The sequence below is a fragment of the Trichomycterus rosablanca genome, chromosome 19 (genome assembly GCF_030014385.1).
Source record: "Trichomycterus rosablanca isolate fTriRos1 chromosome 19, fTriRos1.hap1, whole genome shotgun sequence".
Lineage (NCBI taxonomy): Eukaryota > Metazoa > Chordata > Actinopteri > Siluriformes > Trichomycteridae > Trichomycterus > Trichomycterus rosablanca.
This window is the reverse complement of record NC_086006.1, coordinates 14,368,547-14,392,446: the sequence shown is the minus strand read 5'-3', so window position 1 is coordinate 14,392,446 and position 23,900 is coordinate 14,368,547. Positions and strand designations below refer to the sequence as shown.

The 23,900-nt window shown below is 37.7% G+C and overlaps 1 protein-coding gene across 1 annotated transcript; it reads right to left on the bottom strand.

Moving 5' to 3' along the window:
* Window positions 1-2,233: 2,233 nt before the first annotated feature.
* zgc:171775 (STKc_p38 domain-containing protein) lies at window positions 2,234-23,600 on the bottom strand. Its single transcript, XM_063016124.1, has 12 exons — window positions 23,482-23,600; window positions 19,615-19,744; window positions 16,827-16,885; window positions 15,235-15,346; window positions 14,120-14,149; window positions 12,566-12,613; window positions 12,309-12,423; window positions 11,154-11,225; window positions 10,970-11,049; window positions 10,753-10,831; window positions 8,360-8,533; window positions 2,234-2,504 (listed from the first exon to the last, which is right to left on the bottom strand). The coding sequence occupies exons 1-12, from the start codon at window positions 23,598-23,600 to the stop codon at window positions 2,443-2,445; spliced, it is 1,080 nt and encodes a 359-aa protein (XP_062872194.1). The 3' UTR covers window positions 2,234-2,442.
* Between the last annotated feature and the right edge of the window lie 300 nt (window positions 23,601-23,900).

The following is a 23,900-nucleotide window of genomic DNA, read 5'->3' as shown; positions in this document are numbered from 1 at the left end:
GGGCACCTCCCATGAAACCATTGTTGACCAAACAGATCCATATCAGCTCACCGTTATTTAAGTCAATTATAAAAGGCTGTTTAATGCTTAATGAGTTACCAGAATCAACAACTCAAGTTACAACAGATGTCTCAAGTCATTTCCATCCAGGGTCACATCCAGAATTAACAACTTAAAACAACACGAGGAAAGCCTTGTGATACACTGCAATGTAAATCTAATTTTACATTTATTGCAATAGAAAATATATAGAATTACCATTTCATGGGTGAACTATGCTGAATCACCAGAAAAACACAGCATTATAATGGTATTATTAGTGACACCACTAAGCAGAGTGGAAAATATATTGGATTAAATATTTCTCATTCACCTTCTAAGCCGCTTATTCTAATCAGGTTTGCTGGAGCCTATCCCAGCCCTTAATGGGCGCAAGGCACACAGAAACACCCTGGACAGGGTGCCAGTCCATCGCAGGGTAGACACACAAACACATTCACACCTAAACATTTACATTTTTGGCATTTAGCAGATGCTTTTATTCAAAGTGACTTACAGTATACAGTCTAAGCAATTTAGGGTTAAGGCTCAAGGGCCCAACAGTGGCAACCTGGCAGTGCTGGGTTTTGAACTAGCAGCTTTCTGCTTACTAGTTTAATACCTTAACTGCTAGGTTACAACTGCCCTTAACACACACACACACAGGAGCAATTGTAGTATATGTAATATATAGTATCTTTAATAAACCTGACTGCATGACTGACTGACCCATGTGGAAACTGGGAGAACATGCAAACTCCACACAGAAAGAACTCAGACCGCTGCACTTGGAAATCAAACCCAGGACCTGTTACCCGCCAAGCCACAGTGCCACCTGGATAAAATTTTTGATACCATAAAATTAAACATTTGATTTTAATGGTAAATTAAAAAAAAATAGTCCTTGTACTCATGTCAATGTTGCCCTGTGACTGACAGGCGACCTGTCTGGGGTGTTTCCTGTCTTTTACCCAGTGAATCAGACCTATCGTGACCCTGACCAGGATGAAGTGGTGGTAAAACAGACAATAACTGTTAAATATGTATTACTAAATACAAGTGATTTTAGATTAAAGAAAAAATAGGGATGCTTATTAAAGTATTACCTCACTGGAACAACTACAGTATAGCATTGATTTTATAAGTTTTTGGGATGGATTTGATGATGGTGGTCCAAAATATGTTTAGTTGCATTTAGATCTGGTGGTGTGAAGGCCACAGCATGTTATTTACACCAGCTTTCTCATTTAACAAGCTTTAGTAACCCTGGTCTAACTGTTTTAGACCAACATTCCCAAAGCAATGAACCATTTCAGACAAACAAAACGTATGCCAAACTTTTACATCCGTATCCCTGTAGGTTGAAGTGTGTATTTGTTTAGTATTTAGAACATTTAACAATATTTTTTAAAGAATCACAGACAAGTGAGAACACAAGACTCAAGTATAAGATGTCTAAATAAATGTCTTTCAGCTGAGCAGTGCATCATGTTTGCTGAATTACCTGAAGATCATGTTACATGCAGTCGCAATAAATTACAGGTAACAGTACACTACAAAGTTCTCGTAGCAAACTACTGCCCATAGGTGCCACATATACTGCCAGAAATTAATGTTAATTATTATTATTATCATTATTTTGTTTTATGTGTTACTTGGTTTGATTTGGTAGGTAATTTTCTCGGTCTGGAAATGCTCTCTTTTGTTTCCCATATAAAATAATGATAATTGTTTCTTCCCTGTACACTACTGTGGCTCATAAAATTTTAGTAAAAAGAAGCTTCTATAAAGTAATTACATAAGATTTAGAATTATTTAGTAGTTTAGTATGTTTTTAGGTTAGTAAAACAGGTACTAAGTTTGGAATAACACAAACTTTCCTTCCCTTGGTTGTTTGCTATAGCATTTAACTGAAAAAGACTATACAGTATATAATGCGAAAAAGTTATAAATACTTATTTTAGGTGGGGTTAAATATTTCTGATTGCTACTGTATATTGCTTGAGTATTATGTAGTCATTGTTTTTCCAAGTAAAAACGAAAAACACATTTCATTGTATGAAAGCATTTATACAGCCATGTTTATTTCAACTAATGTTCTAGTTTATAAGCAAGGTTATTTATCTCTTCAGCTAATCTGCAGTTTTTTTGATCTGCAATGCTTTATTAATTAAAACATGCCAGGTTCTGTTATCATTTATTGTAATACAAAGTCAAAAGCAAACAGAAGAACTCAAGTACACATCAGTAAGATCGTTGGTTAAATACAATGACATTCCCACAGTGTTTGTCTCACTTTCCTTATCATAATCACACTAGACATGAACTGTCATGTGTGACAACCCATGCATGCATAATTGTGTATAACTCCTTATTACAATCCACTCCGGCTTTGGTTAAGTATTACATTGCAGTCTGTCTGGGATTATCAGGGTCAAAGGTCATGATCTCCATATGTATAAGACCTAGAAAAGATGTGAAGAAAAGTAAGAGGCATGATATGGACATGTTTTAGGTTTTAAAATGTAAGATATTAGCCCAGTTAACATCTATGCTGTTACTAGAATTATTAAATAACTTGACTTCAGTTTTTTTTATAAAATAAAACACCACATAACACCACTAATATGCACTAATATTACATTACAGACTCATTCTATTATAGATCGAGTTCATTTTTTTCACAAAATTCTACACAAAATTGATTGGACATGATTGGGGATTGCCAACACCTGCCTACATAAGGTTGAAGAAAACCTGCTCCAGAGCACTCTGGACCTCAGACTGGGTTTGGAAGGTTTACCTTCCAACATGACAAGAAAGTCTGTGAATGTCCTTGAGTGGCCCAGCCAGAGTCCAGACCTGAATCCATCCGAACATCTGTGGAAGAACCTGAAAATGGCTGTGTACCGAGGCTCCCCATTCAACCTGACAGAGCTTGCAAGGACATGCCAAGAGGAATGGGCAAAAATGTCCAGAAACAAGTGTGCCAAGCTCATAGCTTCTTTCCCAAGACAACTTAAAGCTGTAATTGCTACCAAAGGTGCATCAACCAAGTATTAGGCTAAGGGTGTGTACTGTACACCCCTAAATAAACTATTTTTGTCAGTAAAATAAAATAGCATATTTTCTAAACCCTGTTTTCACTTCAAAATTATTGGTGATTATGTGTAGATGTTTGAGGCAAAAAAAGAATTCAATCTATTATAGAATTAGTCTGTAACGTAATAAAACATGGAGAAGGTGAAAGAAGTGTGCAGACTTTCTGGCTTAACTGTATGTACGGTATTTTTGATTTAACATGATTTTTACTTATTTACTTGAATAACAATTTAGTATGATCATTCATTTACCAGTCATGTACAGTGTATCACAAAAGTGAGTACACCCCTCACATTTCTGCAAATATTTCATTATATCTTTTCATGGGACAACACTATAGAAATAAAACTTGGATATAAGTTAGAGTAGTCAGTGTACAACTTGTATAGCAGTGTAGATTTACTGTCTTCTGAAAATAACTCAACACACAGCCATTCATGTCTAAATAGCTGGCAACATAAGTGAGTACACCCCACAGTGAACATGTCCAAATTGTGCCCAAATGTGTCGTTGTCCCTCCCTGGTGTCATGTGTCAAGGTCCCAGGTGTGACTGGGGAGCAGGGCTGTTACATTTGGTGTTTTGGGTACAATTCTCTCATACTGGCCACTGGATATTCAACATGGCACCTCATGGCAAAGAACTCTCTGAGGATGTGAGAAATAGAATTGTTGCTCTCCACAAAGATGGCCTGGGCTATAAGAAGATTGCTAACACCCTGAAACTGAGCTACAGCATGGTGGCCAAGGTCATACAGCGGTTTTCCAGGACAGGTTCCACTCGGAACAGGCTTCGCCAGGGTCGACCAAAGAAGTTGAGTCCACGTGTTCGGCGTCATATCCAGAGGTTGGCTTTAAAAAATAGACACATGAGTGCTGCCAGCATTGCTGCAGAGGTTGAAGACGTGGGAGGTCAGCCTGTCAGTGCTCAGACCATACGCCGCACACTGCATCAACTCGGTCTGCATGGTCGTCATCCCAGAAGAAAGCCCGCAAACAGTTTGCTGAAGACAAGCAGTCCAAGAACATGGATTACTGGAATGCCCTGTGGTCTGACGAGACCAAGATAAACTTGTTTGGCTCAGATGGTGTCCAGCATGTGTGGCGGCGCCCTGGTGAGAAGTACCAAGACAACTGTATCTTGCCTACAGTCAAGCATGGTGGTGGTAGCATCATGGTCTTGGGCTGCATGAGTGTTGCTGGCACTGGGGAGCTGCAGTTCATTGAGGGAAACATAAATTCCAACATGTACTGTGACATTCTGAAACAGAGCATGATCCCCTCCCTTCGAAAACTGGGCAGTTTTCCAACAGGATAACGACCCCAAACACAACCTCCAAGATGACAACTGCCTTGCTGAGGAAGCTGAAGGTAAAGGTGATGGACTAAACCCAATTGAGCACCTGTGGCGCATCCTCAAGTGGAAGGTGGAGGAGTTCAAGGTGTCTAACATCCACCAGCTCCGTGATGTCATCATGGAGGAGTGAAAGAGGATTCCAGTAGCAACCTGTGCAGCCCTGGTGAATTCCATGCCCAGGAGGGTTAAGGCAGTGCTGGATAATAATGGTGGTCACACAAAATATTGACACTTTGGGCACAATTTGGACATGTTCACTGTGGGGTGTACTCACTTATGTTGCCAGCCATTTAGACATTAATGGCTGTGTGTTGAGTTATTTTCAGAAGACAGTAAATCTACACTGCTATACAAGTTGTACACTGACTACTCTAACTTATATCCAAGTTTTATTTCTATAGTGTTGTCCCATGAAAAGATATAATCAAATATTTGCAGAAATGTGAGGGGTGTACTCACTTTTGTGATACACTGTATGATGGTGTATCAGTTTGATTACTTCTTGTTTTATCCTTGTCCTGTGGGGTAAATAAATTCAACTAAACACACTTAAATATATAAACTGTTCAAAAACGGTTTGAAACATGAAAACTAATGCTTAATTTCATAAAGTCATATCTCGTAAACAGACAACAGTTTGTTAATATCAACAATTGTAGTTCTGCCATTGCTCCACTGTCCCAAGGCGTTCCCCAAGGCTCAGTGTTAGGTCCCCTTTTGTTTATTCTTTATATGCTCCCCCTTGGTGACATCATACGTCGGCATGGTTTACATTTCCACTGCTATGCTGATGATATTCAGCTTTACATCTCCTCCAAATCCATTAATACTGAACTTCACTCCACTCTGACAAATTGCATCACTGAAATGAAATTGTGGATGAAAGCTAATTTCCTCAAATTAAACTGTGAAAAATCTGATATGATCATCGTAGGTCCTACAACCCTGGCAAAAACCACAAAAAAATGTCAAATTACCACTGATAATGACACTTTGTCGCCGTCTTCTAACATCCGAAATCTTGGTGTAATTTTTGATAGCAACCTCTCTTTTGACCGCCATGTAAATCACATCACCAAAACTGCTTTCTTTCATCTAAAAAACATAGCACGTCTACGTCCATCACTCTCCTTTTCTGCCGCCGAAACCTTGATTCATGCTTTTATTACATCCAGAATTGATTATTGCAATAGCATCCTTTATGGTACATCTAACAAAATCCTAAAAAAACTTCAGTATATCCAGAATTCAGCTGCTCGCCTCCTTACTCATACTCGCTCCCGTGATCATATTACACCTGTTCTCCAAAAACTTCATTGGCTTCCCGTTGCTCAACGCATTCAATTCAAAATTCTTCTATTCACTCACAAAGCTCTCCATAATCAGGCCCCATCCTACCTCACCGACCTGCTCCATCAGCACATTCCCTCCCGTAGCCTTCGCTCTTCTGAGGCTAACCTACTGTCCATACCCTCTAGGACCAAGCACCAGACCTGGGGTGACAGGGCCTTTTCCATAGCTGCTCCATCTTTATGGAATGCTCTCCCCAAACACCTACGAGATTGTCCTGACCTGTCCAAATTCAAGTCACTTCTCAAAACTCATCTATTCAGAGTGGCATTTAACTTGTAACAACACGAAATAAATGCTTTTATTTTTGCTATTCTTTTTAATAGTTTTTATACTTAGATCACGACAGAAATGTGAAGTCCTAGATCCTAAAACTTGTAAAGTTTTCAGTTTCCTGATTGCATGTGAATCTGTCCTGTTTCTGTCTAATTTTAAGAAATTGTTCTATATTTGTTGTTCTCTCTCATAATTTAGCTAATTTTTAATGAACTGTCTTATGCTGCTCTCTTTGTTTTTATCTTAATTATTGTTGATGTTGATGTACTATTTTGATTTTGTACTATGATTTGTATGGTGTATGTACGTATTTGTTTTGATTATTTGTCTTATGTAAAGCGTCTTTGAGTATCTTGAAAAGCGCTATATAAATAAATGTATTATTAATTTACAAAGTGGTTATATAAACATCTGATAAATAGGACACTGTAATGCTTTGTTTTCTGTTCCTGTATAGTGAATGAACGAATGAAATCAATGCTCATATTGTCATTAAATATACATAGTCGAGTCACATAATTATGACCACTTCCTACTTTCGACAGCAGCAACTTGTAGCTTATGAGGGAAGTCATGTTTTGTGAGCTGACTTGATGGGTATATAAGGTGTGCGATAGGCTGATATATCCCTCGTAGCTATCATGAATAAAAGTACCATGGGTAATATTGTCTTCCCTGAGTCAGATGGGATCTTCCAGCAAGACAATGCGACATGTCACATGGCTAGAAATGTCCGACATTGGTTGGAAGAGCATGACCAAGACTTCCAAGTACTACCCTGGCCCCCTAATTCCCCAGACTTGAACTCAATTGAGCATCTGTGGAACCACCTCGTTCGTGGTGTTCGCTCTATGGATCCTCCCCCACACACCCCCCAGCAGCTGTGGGATGCACTGCAGTCAGCATGGCTCCAGATACCTGTGACAACCTACCAGGACCTTATTGAGTCACTCCCAGCCCGTCTAAAGTACAATGACTTTTGTGCAACTCCTTGGAAACAAGAACATACACTGTCCCATACACATACTAAAATGGTGAACATACAACAGTTTAGTCCTCTAGATAGCAACTCATGTCTCTCTAAAATCAGGCCCAGAGAACTTAGCTGTTGTGTTTTGTGTGATAAAGTTTAAGGTTGCATGACTTGATGCTTTTCTTGAGGTCAGCAATCTCCCTGCTTGTTAGTCTGTGAACACCACTAGCTAACCTGTCAACTGTACATCAAACTGTGGCCCTGTTTTATTAAGTAAAACCGTAAGTTTGCATAAGGTTTAAACCTAATGCAAACTTAACATCCCTGATTGTTGGTTTTCCTCTTAAGATGTTTAATTTACATTGTTGGTTGTTGAAAGAATTACGGCTTCCTTTCAGCCATGTCACACTTGCAGTCAATATGGGTGTGTCCATGTAATTATGTCTCTTGCTGGCCTCTACTAAGCTCATCTCAAACATTCTTTCATCTGTCAGATAAAGGGTCTTCATAGGCCGAAAGTGATGACTCGCCATCATGTCACGTGTTCGTAGATAATCAGCTGTTAAATTATCAAACGACCCCTTGCAACCCTTTTTTTTTTTATTTATATTTACTCCTTACCTTTTGTACAATGGCTGACCCTGCGCTCTGACCCCAGCTTCTAAACAAGCTGGGATATGCAGAATTTCATTGTGCTGTACATGTGTATATGTATATATGACAAAGGTGCTTGCTTGTTTAATAAATAGATAGATAGATATATTGACAGCTAGACATAAAAGTAGATAGATACTTTATTAATCTTAAAGGAAATTAAAGAAAATGGAGCAGAGATCTCTTTCACATGATCGACAGAAAATGTCGAAAAGAGCTCATAAAGCTGAAGTCAATGCACCAGTTAAAATATAAAACAGCCATGCCATTGCTGGACACAGCTCGTGTCCAGGATGGGTCTCTAGTGACAACCACATGTAGGGCAGTTGTAGCGTAGCGGCTAAGGTACTGGACTAGCAGAGGATCGCCGGTTCAAACACCAACACAACCAGGTTGCCACTGTTGGGCCCTTGAGCAAGGCCCTTAACCCTCAATTGCTTAGACTGTATACTGTCAGTCGCTTTGGATAAAAACATCTGCTATATGCCGAAAAGTAAACATAAAAATGCCTGTATAATTCCAGGTAGACTGCCAGATCACCACCAAGTATATCAATATAAATGCTATAAGAAAGGTGTGCGTGTGCATGTGTGTGTTTTGTTACTCTCACTTTTCCACTCGCTGATAGCCAGCTCCAAACTTTCAAACGAGTCGTCATATGGGGGCGAGTCAGGCTCGCTTTCTGGGTCATGAAACTCAGAGAGGTAGGGGTGAGAGAGTCCATCTTTAGCCGTAAGTCTGACTTCTGGGTCCAACATCAGAGTCTTCTCCAGAAGATCCACAGCTTTCCACACAAAATACACACATTATTAATTTAAACACACACCTACAAACTAACAGTATTTGCCTACCCTTACCACATCAGAGAAGGTTCTACTACACCCACTATTCATAAATGGGGCAAAACAAATAGCATGAACATGGTTGTTGCACCCTCTAGAGCACAAACAATAAATAACATAAATCACATGACATTTTGTTCTTTACCACTTGAAAGCATTTTCACTTTTTTGCATTACTAGAACTGTACAGTAACAGTAAGGGCAAACAAATCTTCAAGCAATAACAAACAAAAAGTATATATTTATAAACATAAAGATATAATTAAGATCAGAACTTTTGGAAAAAAAAAGTGTTAATACCACAGACTAATAACATAGTGTACATCAGTGCTGTAAACAAGTAATGCATATACATTTTAAATAATAAATATTTAGAACTATTTAATTAACTACTGTACCATATTTAGAACTACTTTAAATAGTGGGCATCTAGTGGGCATAATTGCCAGTGCCAGACACGTCTCTGCTAGGGCGAGATGACCGGACTATGTGGGTGGGGTCTTCAAACACTGTGTAAGGACCCCGATTAGCAGATAGAGAGGCACCTGTGCTGCGTGCATAGGTGAAAAAGGGTTTCGCTAAGGGCTGCATGTGAGTCGAAGGAGACGTGAGCAGCAATATACCCACCTCGACTGCAATCAGGGATCCCCCAGCAGTGGAAGACAAATTGACTATGCCAAATTGGGAGAAAATAGGAGAAAATGCATGAATGAAATAGAAAAAAAAATGCTGTTTAGCCCTACCTGGCCCCGTCTGAAAAAAAAAGTATTTGCCCCCTAAACTACTAAATCAACCAGTTAGCCAATTTCAACTGACAATTGGGTTTAATGTTACTAGTCACATGCATGCATGATTACTGTCAGACCTGTCAAATCTAAACCCCAGTTAAATAGAACCTGTGAACAATGTAAAGCAGGCCTCGAAAAGCAGCACATCATGCCACATTCTAAAGAGAACTTCAAATACAGATGTGAAACAATGTTACTGTAATGCCATTGCTAAGGCTTTTACATTTTCAGCATTTAGCAGACGCTTTTATCCAAAGCGACTTACACAATGAGCTGAACACAATGAGCAATTGAGGGTTAAGGGTCTTGCTCAGGGACCCAACAGTGGCAACTTGGTGGTGGCGGGGCTTGAACCGGCAACCTTTCGTTTACTAGTCCAGTACCTTAACCACTGAGCTATCACTGGCCCCATAGGCTCTGGGACTATACTGAGCCACAGTGAGAGCAAGAAAGTGGGATTAAGGATAGCATATGGGATATAATTGGAAGATTGTGACTTGTGACCCCAGCTCAGCCATGCAGCCACTGCTCCTGCCAAACCTTAAGCAGGGGTGAAGCTTCACAGGAGTGGCTGGCCTACCAAATGTTTACAAAGTAAATTAGCCATTTTAAAGATACACCAACAAGGCCAGTTGCATGAATGAAGTGTTCAATGAAAAACTGCCAGTTTAACCACAGAATACACACTGCTTACACACTCACTAAGCACTTTATTAGGTACACCATCTAATTTATATATTCATTGATTTTTTACTAGCTTATCTCATGCTGTATCCAATTTATCAGTTGAAAGGGGCCACCACAGGACCTCCACTGACCAGATGATTTCTCGGGTGATACAGAGTGGTACTAACAAGATATGTTGTTCTGCTATGATTAAATCAGGTGCAACAGTTGTTGGGATTTTAAAATACTGTTTAAACCTACTTTTATCCTCAAAAACACTTACTGATTGCAGAATGCTGCTGGGTTTATATATCCGTTTGGAACACTAGTCTCCTCCCAGTATTGACATTGAGGTGTTTAAAAATCCCAAAAACACTGCTGCACTGCAGTATTTACACTACACACACTACCATGTTATTACTACATTAAAGTCATTGCAGTGCTGCAAATGGTCCACCAGCCAAATAACATCCAGTCTGTGGGGTTCGTATGAGGGTCCAGTTCAGTTAATGGGGCAGGAGGGGGTGATAAAATATACAAAGAACCAGATAAGCTACAGTCAGTCAGTATTTGCATGTCCATAAAGTTAATCTGTATAGTAGGTGGGGCTTACAAAACAATCAATGAATGTCTGAGCCAGATAAGCATACCTAATAAAATGCTTAGTGAGTCTATATAACAAAATAACAACTGGAACCAACACATACCAGTTAAATCCATGGAGGGAAAAACCTCTCTGAAATCTTTCTGTTTCTGGAATGGTAGTGACTGCACATATGACCTTGCCTGTAAGCATATAAATGTTAAATGTTTGTTGAGTATATTTAATTTAAGGTGCAACCAAAGGTACACAATCAATAATGACAAAGTCATTCTGAAAATATATATTACAGGTTTAATAATTAAATGTAATAATAATCATACGTCTTTGCTCTGCATTTTCTGCACCAGTGATGAATGTGGTGTTCCTGTCAAATTAAGAATCATAGTCAGTTGGTCCATACCTATGCAAGAGTGTCAAGGAATACATACCATCGAACATTGGTACAATGGACATCAAATTTAGCTTATGGAACAATCAAAGTGAAAACAAAGGTAAAAAGGATACTGTCGTTTCCAGGGAAAAGTACCTGCCCGGTGATCATCTCAGCTAGGATGCAGCCAGCAGACCATATGTCAACTGCATACACAAAAAAGGTCAGAATTAAGATTAAGAGCTCACCATTGGACAGACTCAACTTTAAAGCTTGAGTTTTTATTTTATAAGTCTAGACACCTCTGTTAAAATGATAGAATTTTGTGATGTGGAAAAAAAAACCTTCCAAGTTCGGCCCGGCAAAAGCATGTGAGGAAAATGTATTATGGTCTGATTAGACAAAGGTTGAACTTTTTGGTCTTAATTTTAAAAGGTATGTTTGGTGCAAAAACAACACTGTGCATCACCAACAGAACACTATATCCACAGTGAAGCATGGTGGTGGCGGTATTATGCTTTGGGGCTGTTTTCTTCATCTGGTACTGGGGATTCAGTCAAGGAGGTAATGATAATGAACACGTCCAAATATTAGTCATCCTCTAAAAGGCTGAATATGAAGAGGAATTTAATCTTTCAGCATAAAAATGACCCAAAACATACTTCCACATCAACAAAAGAATAGCTTTACCAGAAGATCAAAGTTTTAGAATGTCCCAGCCAGAGCCCAGACCTGAATCCAACTGAAAATATGTGAGGTGACATGGATATGCCCTGACAATCTGACAGATTTGGAGCACTTTTGTGAGAAAGAAGATTGCCAAGTCAAGATGTGCCATGCTGATTGACTTCTACCCCAAAAGACCAAATGCTGTCATAATATCAAAAAGTGCTTTAACAAAGTATTAGTTTAAGGGTGTGCATATTTATTAAACCATGTTTTTGTAAATCTTTTATGTTTATTATCAGTTTGTTTTTCAATTGAATTGTACAGATTATAGGTCACATTAAAGGTGGAAAAAGTAAAATGATTTATTAGACCACAATATTTGGACTAAAAGAAATTCCTCCATCATCAAAGCTTTTTTTGTAAACATCACAAAACTGGCTCTACTATAAAGTTTAAACTTTCATTACTTAAAATTAGCACAGACACTTTGAATGGAGTACAATGAAGGTACTGACTATCTGTGGAATATGAATCTTCTATGTTAGAGATATTACTAGACCACCAATATCTTTGTAACATAGTACCACAACTGAAACAAAGGTTAAAGGACCAGGGGTCACCTCTTTGAGTATAATGCATCCAGTTGAAAATGATCTCTGGGGCTCTGTACCACCGTGTCACAACATAGCCTGTCATCTCCATCTCTGCATGTCTTGCCAATCCAAAGTCCAAGATCTATGTGTTAGTGCAGTCATTAAGATGGATGTCCAAGAATAAGAGAAAAAGAGAAAAGCCATTAGCTAATGTTTTCTTTAAATTGTATTACCCCTTACCCTTAAAGTTTTTTAGCAGTATTATTGCACAGTAACAAATTTACCTTTAACTCACAGTTCTGATCAACAGCAAGGTTGCTTGGCTTTAGATCCTGATAAAAGGTATAAAATTATACGAATATTAGCTTATTTATTATATACATTTTTATTTTATATGTGTATGTCTGCCTAATTAATCTCATAAGATACTAGCTCATAATATACATTATAAACATTATTATGGTACATTACAGCTGGTAATTCCCCCATTGGAATTTTTGCACAGCTGCCCAACATGATGTGGTCACTGTTGTCTGATTCTTTTCTCCATGATGCACCATACATTTGTAAAAAGAGACAGATCTGGACTGCAGCCAGGTCATGGAAATAACCACGAACTTATCATTAAAATATATTGCTTTGATGGCAGCATGTGTCTCTCTAAAATCCCAATATATGCTTCCACATTTATGGTAATTTCACACACGCATGTCAACCTTGCCATGAGCACTAAAGCACTCCATACAATAGCAAATGTTGGCAGCCCCATCACATAACAGAACCTCCACCACGTTTCACTGTAGGTATGGTTCACTTTTCTTTTATAGGCTACATTTCATCTTCTGTTTTTATCTTTAGAGTTTGGTTTAATCTGTCCATAAAGCAGTTTTTTAAAAGGACTGTGGATTTTCTATGTAAGTCACACTGTTTTATGCCTTTCTTTAAACAGTGGGGTCCTCCTTGGCCTTCACTCATAGAGCCCAGTTTTGTACAGTGTGTGGTGAATGGCACCAGTTGAAACCATGACGTTTCCAGCTTAGCCTGAAGTTCTTTGGATGTTGTATGTGGTTTCAAACCACCTTTCACAGGGTTATCTTCTCAATTTTTCTCTTTCAACCACATGCTGGAAGGTTCTTGACTGTTCCATGAGTAGCAAACCTTTTGATAACTGTTGAAGAAAGAAAGCCAAGGTCTTTGGAGATAGTCTTGTACCCTCTACACTGCTTGTGCTTGGTGATAATAGCATTTTTGGTCTGCTCAGATAGCTCTCTTTGCCACTGAACAAGGAACAGGGACTTAAACTAGGCTTTTTAAGCATCAAAGTCACCATTTACAGGCTAATAAAAGCATGTGTAAGCACTAACAAGGTAAGAATATGTGAATTTAACGTCTAAATTATGTGATTTTGTCCTTTGTTTCAAACTGAACATTTTCCCTGGCATTTTTTTTATTTCAGGTTTTATTTTATGCATGTTTATTTTTTTATATCAAACATATACAGTACATTTATATATCCAAGCAGTTTCACTAAACACTTTATGTCAGGAGCTATTTTACTATTTTATTTTTATTGTACTTAATATTCAGGTACGTCAATAATGTTGACCAAAACAGTGCCTTTAAACCATTAAGGCATTGTCTTTTCCTTGGAAGTCAATAGTTATATTATAAGATAATTCCAGACCTCATTCTTTATGTGCTACCACAGTGTGGCATGTGCTTGACAGGCCTGCCTGCAGTCCAGATAAAACAATCTGAGAATGATTGGATTGAAATAAATTATTTTAGGTGCAATTTGTAGTAATGAAAATGTAGGCTGGGAGGTGTGTTCTACATACCCGATGAATGATCCCGGCAGAATGGATGTACTGAAAATAAAAGTTTTTTGCTGTTAGTTGATAGCAAAAACCCAGTAAAGCAGTGTGCTTGTGGTAAAGATTTAGAAAATCAATTAAATTAACAGTAATATCCAGTAAATTCCTCTCTGATATGTCATTAAATTTTATTTTAATAAAGTAATAGATTGTAAATGATTATTTTAGTAGAATTATTAAAATTATAATTTAAAAAGTAATTTTAGTTGTTGTGTCACATAAAAAAAACATTAAAGTGTAATATTTTATAGTTAACTGTATAAAACCTGCAATAAAAGTCAAAAAGCCGACTCAGGAGTGCAAGTGAAGACACTGCAAAATGCACAATGCTGAATAAGCTTTTTGACATTTCATGGAGCTAATGGATATACAAAATGTTAAAAAAGTTCCATGTACTATGAGATGCACATTTAAATATGCTTTTAAGAATACATTTGTTGGTTTATTGCGCCATTTAAGCATGATGTTCAAAAAGGAAGGCACAATCGTGTAGAAGTAACTGGCTGATTGACAGCTTTGAGGGTCCAAACATGTCAGCCCAAGTGCTTTTACTACAATTTATTTATTAGCATTTTAAATTCATGTTTTACACACTTTGGTTACATTCATGTAGTAGCTACTCGTTACACAAGATTCATCAGTTCACAAATTGAATGTCAAACACAGTCACGGACAATTTATTAGTATCTCCAATTCACCTCACTTGCATGTTTTTAACTGTGGGAAAAAACCCACGCAGACACTGGGAGGACATGCAAACTCCACACAGAAAGGACCCGGACCACCCCACCTGGGGATTGAACCCAGGACCTTCTAGCTGTGAGGCGACAGTGCTACCCACTGAGCCACCGTGCCATCCTCTTCTAACTACAACAAAGCATATGTATGTATGTATGTATGTATGTACAAAATGGCTTACGTTTTAAAAAAATGGTTTATAACCCAATAAATTAGCAATATAACAGCATTATGTAAAATTCTGTTAGCACCAACATGAAACTAAAGCCCTTTACTAATTATTGAAAACAAATTTAACTAGAAAAATGGGCAGGTGGTGAAAAGTAGTAAAGTATCCAGACCTTTAATCCTCTTAGTATTTGGTAGAATAGATAGATTATGATTCTTTCCGTAAGCATCCTCTTCTTCATTATGTGACTGAGATCCTGAGCCACAAAGGGCATTACCAAGTAGCTGTAAAATACACACACACACAAACACACAACATGGTATGTGAACAATATGCAAAGGCTAATATGTCTAATAATAAGGCTAATAATCATGAAATTCCCGGGAAAAGACATTGCTTTGATGACAGAATATATCTCTGGAATATGTCAATGGTACCTTCACACATATGCAAGTCACCCATACCATGGGTACTGATGCACCCCCATACCCTGACAGATGTTGGCTTTTGCATCATACTCTGATAACAGTCTGGTTGGTCATTTTTATCTTGGGCACAGAAAACTCATTTTTATCCAAAAACAAGGTGAAGTGTGGACACATCTGACCTCAGCACATATTTTAACTGTCTTTCACTTTATCTGAGATGAGCTCAGGCAGTGTTTGACTATAGAATTGATGTTCTGCTTTCTCTTGTGTAATAAAGTTTCATGTTGAATTTTTATATTTATAACAGTATTATGACTGCTTCTTGTGCAATGCCATCAGGGTTGTTTTTGAATTCCATGAATCTTTTCACAATATTATGTAAGGTAGATGGTGAAAGACCTAAATTATTTGCAATATTACATTGAGAAATGTTCTTTAAAAACTGACTGACAATTCTCTCATGAAGTTTGGCACAAAGTGGTAAGTCACGACCCATCATTGCTTGCACTGACTTAGACTTTGGTGGATCCTCCTTTCAAACCCAATCATTGTTCCTTTAGCTGTTACCAATTCACCTGCTTATTGTGTTTTAGAACACTGTAACTTCAATATTCTATAAATTTTCAATATTATTTTGTATATACCCAACTTTTTTGGCTGTGTTAAATACATTATATTTAAATGTGTTTATATTGTGGCTTAGTAAAGTCAAGGATGAGGCGTTAGGAAACATTTTGCTCTCTTTTATTGAGGAAGGTTTGCACTTAATGTAAGTCAGTGGCGGAGTAAGCCAGATCTATTATTTGATTATGCACAGACTTTTCTGGAAATCGAGCTTATAAAAAGTGTTATACAAATTTTAACTGACCTTTAACCTCACAAACTTTTCATAAATTAAGGTTTCTTAATGATTTTTAAGTGGATGTGTGCAGGACACTTGTTTAAATAATGACGTTTAGCATTACAGATGCCTTGTGTTTCTCATCTGTCTAAATTTCTTTTACTTTAATTTTGTCTATAAATGTATAAAGACATACCTTAACTATACTTAAACAGAAACATGACTGTGCACTTGCTATAAAATTGGCTGTAGTCATATACTACATGGCAGAAGCATTTGGACACCTGTCTATAAGCTTGTTGGACATCCCATCATATTTTCAGGTAGCCAAGAGATAGCATTTCCAACCTCATACACATACATCAACCCCCGCCTATCTCTCTCTATCTTTACTTCTATCACCCCCTCCAGCTGAGCTCACCCCCAACAAACACTCAAGTTATAACAAGCAGACATTTCTCCACAGGAATGTTTTCCGCTTATTTTGCTACTTACAAAGTCTGGAATTTGTCCAGGGAGGTGTCGGGAGTAAAAACGTCCAGAAGGCAAATGACCTTTTGGAGAAAAAGACACAGATTTAGGTCCCTATTTATTATACAAAATGAGTAACAAAGACAGTTAATGACTAAGAATGTTATTACTTTTTATAACCTAGTAGTAATAAAGCTGTGTTTTTCTCTGTAACTGAATGATTAAAACACTTTTTGCAAATTCTAAGGAAAAATAAATAAAAGTGCATTGTGGGTTTCTAATCATCTGCTAAGTAAAAATGTTCATACAGCACATATAGCACAATCAGTGTGGCTTTGGTCGTAGCAGATCCTTTCTTGCTGGGAACATACACTTTCGAGTCACATTATTATGACCACCAGCTAATATCCAAAGTAACCACCGTGTGCAGCACGAACAGCAGCTAGACGGACTGGGAGTGACTCAATAAGGTCCTGGTATCTGTCACAGGTATCTGGAGCCATGCTGACTGCAGTGCATTCCACAGCTGCTGGAGGGTGCATTGGGGAGGATCCACAGAGCCAACACAATGAGCCAGGTAGTCCCACAGATGCTCAACTGGGTTCAAGTCTGGGGAATTGGGGGGCCAGGATAGTACTTGGAAGTCTTGGTCATGCTCTTCTAACCAGTGTTAAATATTTTTAGCCATCCAGCCCTGGGAAGACAATCTGCATGTATGGATGTACGTGATCTGCAAGGATGGATTCATACCAGTTGAGACTGCCTTCAACATGGATGCGTGGGCCCAGAAAACGCCACGAAAACATTCCCCAGACCATAACGCTGCCACAGCCGTTGAAACTAGGACATGGTCATAATAATGTGACTCTACAGTGTATTTCTTGGAAAAAAAAAATTCTAAATTCAGCCGTAGCAAAAGTGGAACTGTATTTTTATTATGTTGTATATTATTTTCCAACTAATGTCCTATTAGGAATGTCAGGTTAAGACCATTATTGTTGTTTATAAGTTTATTGTTTTGCCATTCTGGACTTGGTCCAATTTTTAGTATACTTTGATCCAGCTTACATTTTTGTGACCTAAATTGTTTGACTTTTATTTTGCAATAGGTTTTTTAATTGCCTTTGTCTTATATGAAAGTAATCAGGTAAGTGACATTGGTACAGTTTTGTTAGACAAGGGTGTAGAGACTGAAGAATGTGTGTGTGTGTGAGAGAGCAAGAGAGAGACAGACAGAGTGAGAAAGAGAGAGAGAGAGAGAGAGAGAGAGAGAGAGAGAGAGAGAGAGAGAGAGAGAGAGAGAGAGAGAGAGAGACTAAATATGGTTCTTGAATTAGTTCTTCTCGTCACCACAAACACAAAGAGGAATCGGTCTATTTACCAAACACAATTCAGGTCTGGTTAGAGGGAAAGACGATATTCATCGGTGTTTTTACATAACACTGCTGCTGTTGTTTTCTCAGTAATCAACTGTTATATACACAATATACCACTATACAGTTAATTCACATAGGAACAATGTAATGTTTCTTATTAGAAATTTTGAATGTAAGTAGTTTTACGTAATTTAATGTCTGTATAAAATCTTTACAGTATAGAGCTGTTTTTTAAATGCCATTATACCATTCACTGGTGAAATCCCAACAGCCTTAGAGTACCACAGTGTCTGTTGTAAATTATGCATAACACCCTTTTTTTCTTTTGGTTGCTCCTGCATTTAGGATTCACCACAGCAGGTCTGCATACTAGACTTGGCACAGTTTTTATGCTGGATGCCTTTCCTGATGCAACCCTTCTTATTTTATATGGGCTTGGGACCGGCACTGGGAACACCCTAACACTAGGTGCACCTCACTATCCCAATGGCAAGGTTGTGTCAGCCATCCATCCCGCTTGGACATTGGCCAATAAAGTCCATGCAGACGCCTGTCTAGCTGATAGCACTTCTGAGGTTCCAAACCCAGATCTCAGTGATATGGACGTGCACACTTTACAGCTGCACCACTGAGCACTCTCATAACACCACTTAATATTTCACACAGTCATGACAATTTAGGGGGAACTTAAGGCCATCTGTCCATGGACTAAAGCTAAGTTGTATTGGTTTATGAAGAAGGACAATTATCTTAAAATAAAAAGCAAGCATTAAGATACTCAAAGTCCAGAATTGAACGCAATAGAGTTGCTGAAGTGAGGCTTTTAGCAATCAGTACGTATATACACAAAGCTTAAACTATACTGAAAAAGAGAAAGCATGTATGCAGTCAGTAGGTCAGTGTCTGAAAGGTGGGACATTCCCTTAAGCCTTTATTTAACTGACAACAATACAACTTATTTATAATGTCATGTTTTACATACATTGGTTACATGTTTTTATTGATCAACTTAATTGTATTTTGTTAATATAAACAAATTTAGAACTTGATACCTGCAACATGCCTGGAATTGAGAATACCAATTGTTGCTGTTTTGCAGGTGGACTTTTGCACATTCACGCTCGATACAAGACTTCAGCTATTCAACAAACTGTAGTTGCCATTGTCTGATTCTCTATGATTTGCCAAACTTTTTTAATATAAGAAAATTCTGGACTGATCTGGAGGCCAATCAACGTTACGTTGTTGTAATGTGTGCTGAATGAGGCCTATTTTTGACACTGTCCAAACCTTTTTTGTTGACCTTTTAAAGTCATTAAAGTCAAAAAGTCTTTTTTCAGTTAAACAAATGTTAAACCAATTCTTGTTTTATTGCATTTTACAAAATGTCTCAACTTTTTTTCCGAAATGTAATTTATTTAAAGTTTGTGACTTACATTGTCATGTTGAATGTGACGTAATAGTCTGAGTTCTCTGTAGGCCCGCTTAGCGTGAATCAAAGACTGGAACGGTCTGTAGAGCTTTTTGATAGCCACCTTCTCCTTTGTCTTCTGGTCGATAGCAGAGCTGTACACAGGATAAAATTAGGACGCTAAATAGAATTGAAGGATAAATTCACTGGTATTTACAGGAATATTTCAATGATGCACTGAACCTGACAGTAAAAAGAGCACTTAGGAGATGTGATTGGATTTAGGTGAGTGTGAGCAGGAATTTGTGCAGAAGATAGAGACCGGGTAAGAAACTGTATATGAGAGCGGGGGTGTCAATAAAATTGATATCTGATATCTGTATATTAACAGGACTCCACTCTCCAGACAATATTTGTTTCCCCAGACAATTAGTCAGACAACTTTTCTGGATCCCCTTTAGCACTGTCTACATAATGATCGTTATTACATGAGTAAGGCTGAGTTTGTATTAGATTTAAATACCATTTATTAACATACATTTAGATTAAAAAAATATAACTCTGTATTACAATGGAGGATAAACTTTAGCTTTGGAAGAATTTTACCTGCAGTGTAAACATACAGTTGAAGTAAAATGATTACATCTGTTAAGAATGTGTGTGTTTGTGTGTTTGTGTGTGTGTGTGTGTGTTAGCAGTCTTAAGATTTTAATGATTGCTGTATAGGCTCCTTTTGTGACTAAATGATTGGAACACATACCTCTTATCTCTTTATTGGTCTTTCATAAGTCTGGAAAAAAATCTGTCATCTAATGCTACAGTGTATTTGTCCGAATGGTCAGATGGTCAGTAATCCAACTAAAATCATCTATATAAATTAAAGAACGATAGAATTAGTTTTAAGTTTTTAGGACTTTTTTAAGTGAGTATAATTATTCAATGACAGAAAAAAACAACATTTATTATTACACTTTATGGCCAATAGTATGTGGACACCAGAGCATAATTTTGTTGGACATCCCTACCCTTGGCATTATTATAGATCCCACCATTTGCAGCTACAACAGCTATAATGTTCACACGATTTTGGCATGTGTCTATGGGAATTTGTGGCATCAGAACTGTTGTAAAACACGCTAGCACACCAGAGCTGACATTTCAAACTCATCTGTTCAAAACTCAGCTCTGTCATCCAGCTGGGCTGGGCGGCTACATAAACAGCGACTGGCTGTTGTTCATACAGGATGGGAAGCCGGATAGGGACCTCATAACTGATGCAATTACAACCTCTGCTGGCTGATTGATGGCGCTTGCATAGAGTCGAGGGATAATGTGTTGACCAGGGTGTGGCTCTCCATACACAAAGCTGATCCACATATAAACTCGCCTCGTGTAGGTAAAAAGATGCAGTCAGCTACTGCACTCATGTCGGGGGGGGGGGGGGGGGGGGGGGGGTCAGTCTCGCTCTCCTTAATCAGAAGTGAAGATCAGCATCAGTAGAGAGGAAGCATAATGCAATTGGGTAATTGGATACGACTAGATTGGGAGGAAAATTGTGAAAAAATTAATTCCAAAGGTGTTCAGTGGTTTGCAGGGTCAGGGCTCTGTGACAGCCACTGAATCTCCTTCACACCAAACTTGATAAAACATATGTCTTTTTCGAACTCACTTTTGTGCACAGGGAAAGGGATTATTCTTAGTGTTTTTGAAAAGTTGAAAGCATATTGTTTATTTCATATAGTTGATTTTATACACCTATTGTCAATGTGTGAGAGTGAAACAAATGAACATAATTAAAAAGGGTGTCCAAATACTAGTGTACATTTATTACTTGTTTATTGTGAAAATCTTGGAATGTTATAATAACATGGTAATAAAGTATTTTGGGTGTGTTCCACCCAAGTCATAGCCTAGTGGTTAAGGTACTGGACTACTAATCAGAAGGTCGCTGGTTCAAGCCCCACCACTGCCAGGCTGCTGTTGGGCCCTTGAGCAAGGCCCTTAACACTCAATTGCTCAGACTGTATACTGCAACTGTAATGTAAGTCACTTTGGATAAAGGCATCTGCTAAATGCTGTAAATGTAAAGCCTGTACAATGAGTGTTCGTGTACGAGTTCATTTTGTGTTTATGTGGCTGTTAAAATTTGTTTATTTAATTATTATTATTGTTCTCTGAGACCATTTTTTGGTTCGCGAAACCCAGGGTACTAATTCCTTATCTACTAATAGTAAAGTGTATTATAATTGTTCTGTATGCTCTAGGTTACATTTGGGCACTGACCACAACTGCATTGAGATTTATGAGTGTGCTATACAATCTATTCTTAATCTGCTTTTCTGTTAGACTTTAGAATATCTTCAAAAATTATATAACTTCCTAACTACTGGTGCACTATAGAGTGAATATATTGTTGTTATGGACACACAGCAAAGAGTCAGTAAATAATGTCTAAGAATGGACAGTGGGCAGTAAACCTTGTGGTAATGTTTTTGGAGCTACATTTAGTTCCTCAACTTGCTCTAACTTGCCTCTGGTATGCAACATAATATGCATGGCAGTTTAGTTTTTAAAACAAAATGTTGGACTTTTAGCATTATATTTTTTCAACACACAGTGTCTAAACTATTTAAAGAATAATCCCAAATGTAGGAGGAAAATTGGGTGTGTAGCCTTGTAGCCTAGTAAGCACTTTTACTATGATGTAATAATTGCAAAAATAGATTTAGGGTTTAGGAATCATTAAATCAGTAAGGCTATATTTACTCTGTTGGATTAAAAGCCCAATTCCAGTTTTGTGTCCAAGATTTTTACTTACCCTGTGTTATTGAATGGGCAATAACAACTTATCATATTTAATAGTAGCCAAATCAAAAAATGTCAGAATTTAACTGAATTTACCCTGAATGTAACATTTTTTAGTTCAAAAATTTTTTTTTGCCTCTGGTATGCATGAATGGCAGTTTAGTTTTTAAAAACAAAATGTTAGACTTTTAGCAATACACTTCCTCAATAAAAATGAGTCTAAACTTTACCTTCAAGTAAATAAAGACAGCTCCCAAATACACAAGGAAAACTGGATCAGTGTTTGTAGCCTAGGGCTGTGTATTCTACTAAGAATAGTCCATGGAGACAACATTTTCACCCACATGTTTACTATAATGTAATAATTGCATATATAGATTTAGGGTTTAGGAATCACTAAGTCAGTAAGGCTATGTTTACTATGTTGGATTAAAAGCCAAATTTCAGTTTTGTGTCCAAGACTTTTACTTACCCTGTGTTATTGAATGTTCTGGGCAGTGACAATGTATCATATGTAATAGAGCCATATTAAAATGTCAGATTCCACCTGAATTTAACTTTTCTAGCTACATTTGGTTCTTCAACTTGGTCTAACTTGCCTCGGGTATGCAATATAACATGCATGGCAGTTTAGGTTTGTTTTGAAAAACAAAATGTTTGACTTTAAGCATTACATTTCCTCAATAAAATGAGTCTAAACTGTTTACTTTACCTTCAAGTAAATAAAAAACAATCCCAGATGTAGGAGGAAAACTGGATGAATGTGTGTAGCCTAGGTGTATTCTTCTAAGCAAAGTCTATGGAGACAACATTTTCACCCACGTTTTCTATAATGTAACAATTGCATATATAGACTTAGGGTTTAGGAATCATTGAGTCAGTAGAGCTATGGATTAAAAGTCCTATTTAACAGGGTCATATAAAAAATGTCAGATTCCACCTGAATTTAAGACAACATAGTACCACACATTAATTTCATAAATTTTACATCATTTTAAAGTCTAATAACTGCATGCTGTATAAATAACAAAATCAACACGTCAACTTCACAAACTCCCCACAGTACAATTAAAAACAGTGCTCTTACCACACTGTCCCATACGCCCCGGAGCCGACGGGTATTAGCGTAGTGTATCGGTCCGGTATTTCCCATGAAGTTTTCTGGACCTCCTGTCTGTGGAAGCCTGCTTTAAGAGGAGAAGCCATGAAATATTAAAATAATAATTAAAACAGCTTTTAGTACCACTAGGTTTACGAGGCTCAAAGGAAGCTTTGATTCAGAAGCCCTTAAGAACTCAGGTAAGCACAGTCGTAGGGTTAAACGCCCACCTGAGAACTCACCTTAGGAGGATCACGTGGTTTCGTTTACACAGGGTTAATCCTAAATTACTCCTCCCTCTCTACTTAGCTGCCCTACATATGGCCCATGTATAGTGGGTTATGCAACCTATTTAGTGATCAGTAATTTAAATTTGTACTCATTTGAGATTTGGGCAATGCCATAGT

Excerpts from the sequence above, each read along its gene's own strand:
- zgc:171775 (XM_063016124.1), bottom strand. The coding sequence starts at position 23,600 with ATGGCTTCTCCTCTTAAAGCAGGCTTCCACAGACAGGAGGTCCAGAAA. Across the intron at positions 19,745-23,481 it reads GGGGCGTATGGGACAGTGTG|CTCTGCTATCGACCAGAAGA; the intron begins GTAAGAGCACTG and ends TCCTGTGTACAG. Across the intron at positions 14,150-15,234 it reads AAATACTAAGAGGATTAAAG|TACATCCATTCTGCCGGGAT; the intron begins GTCTGGATACTT and ends TTTTATTTTCAG.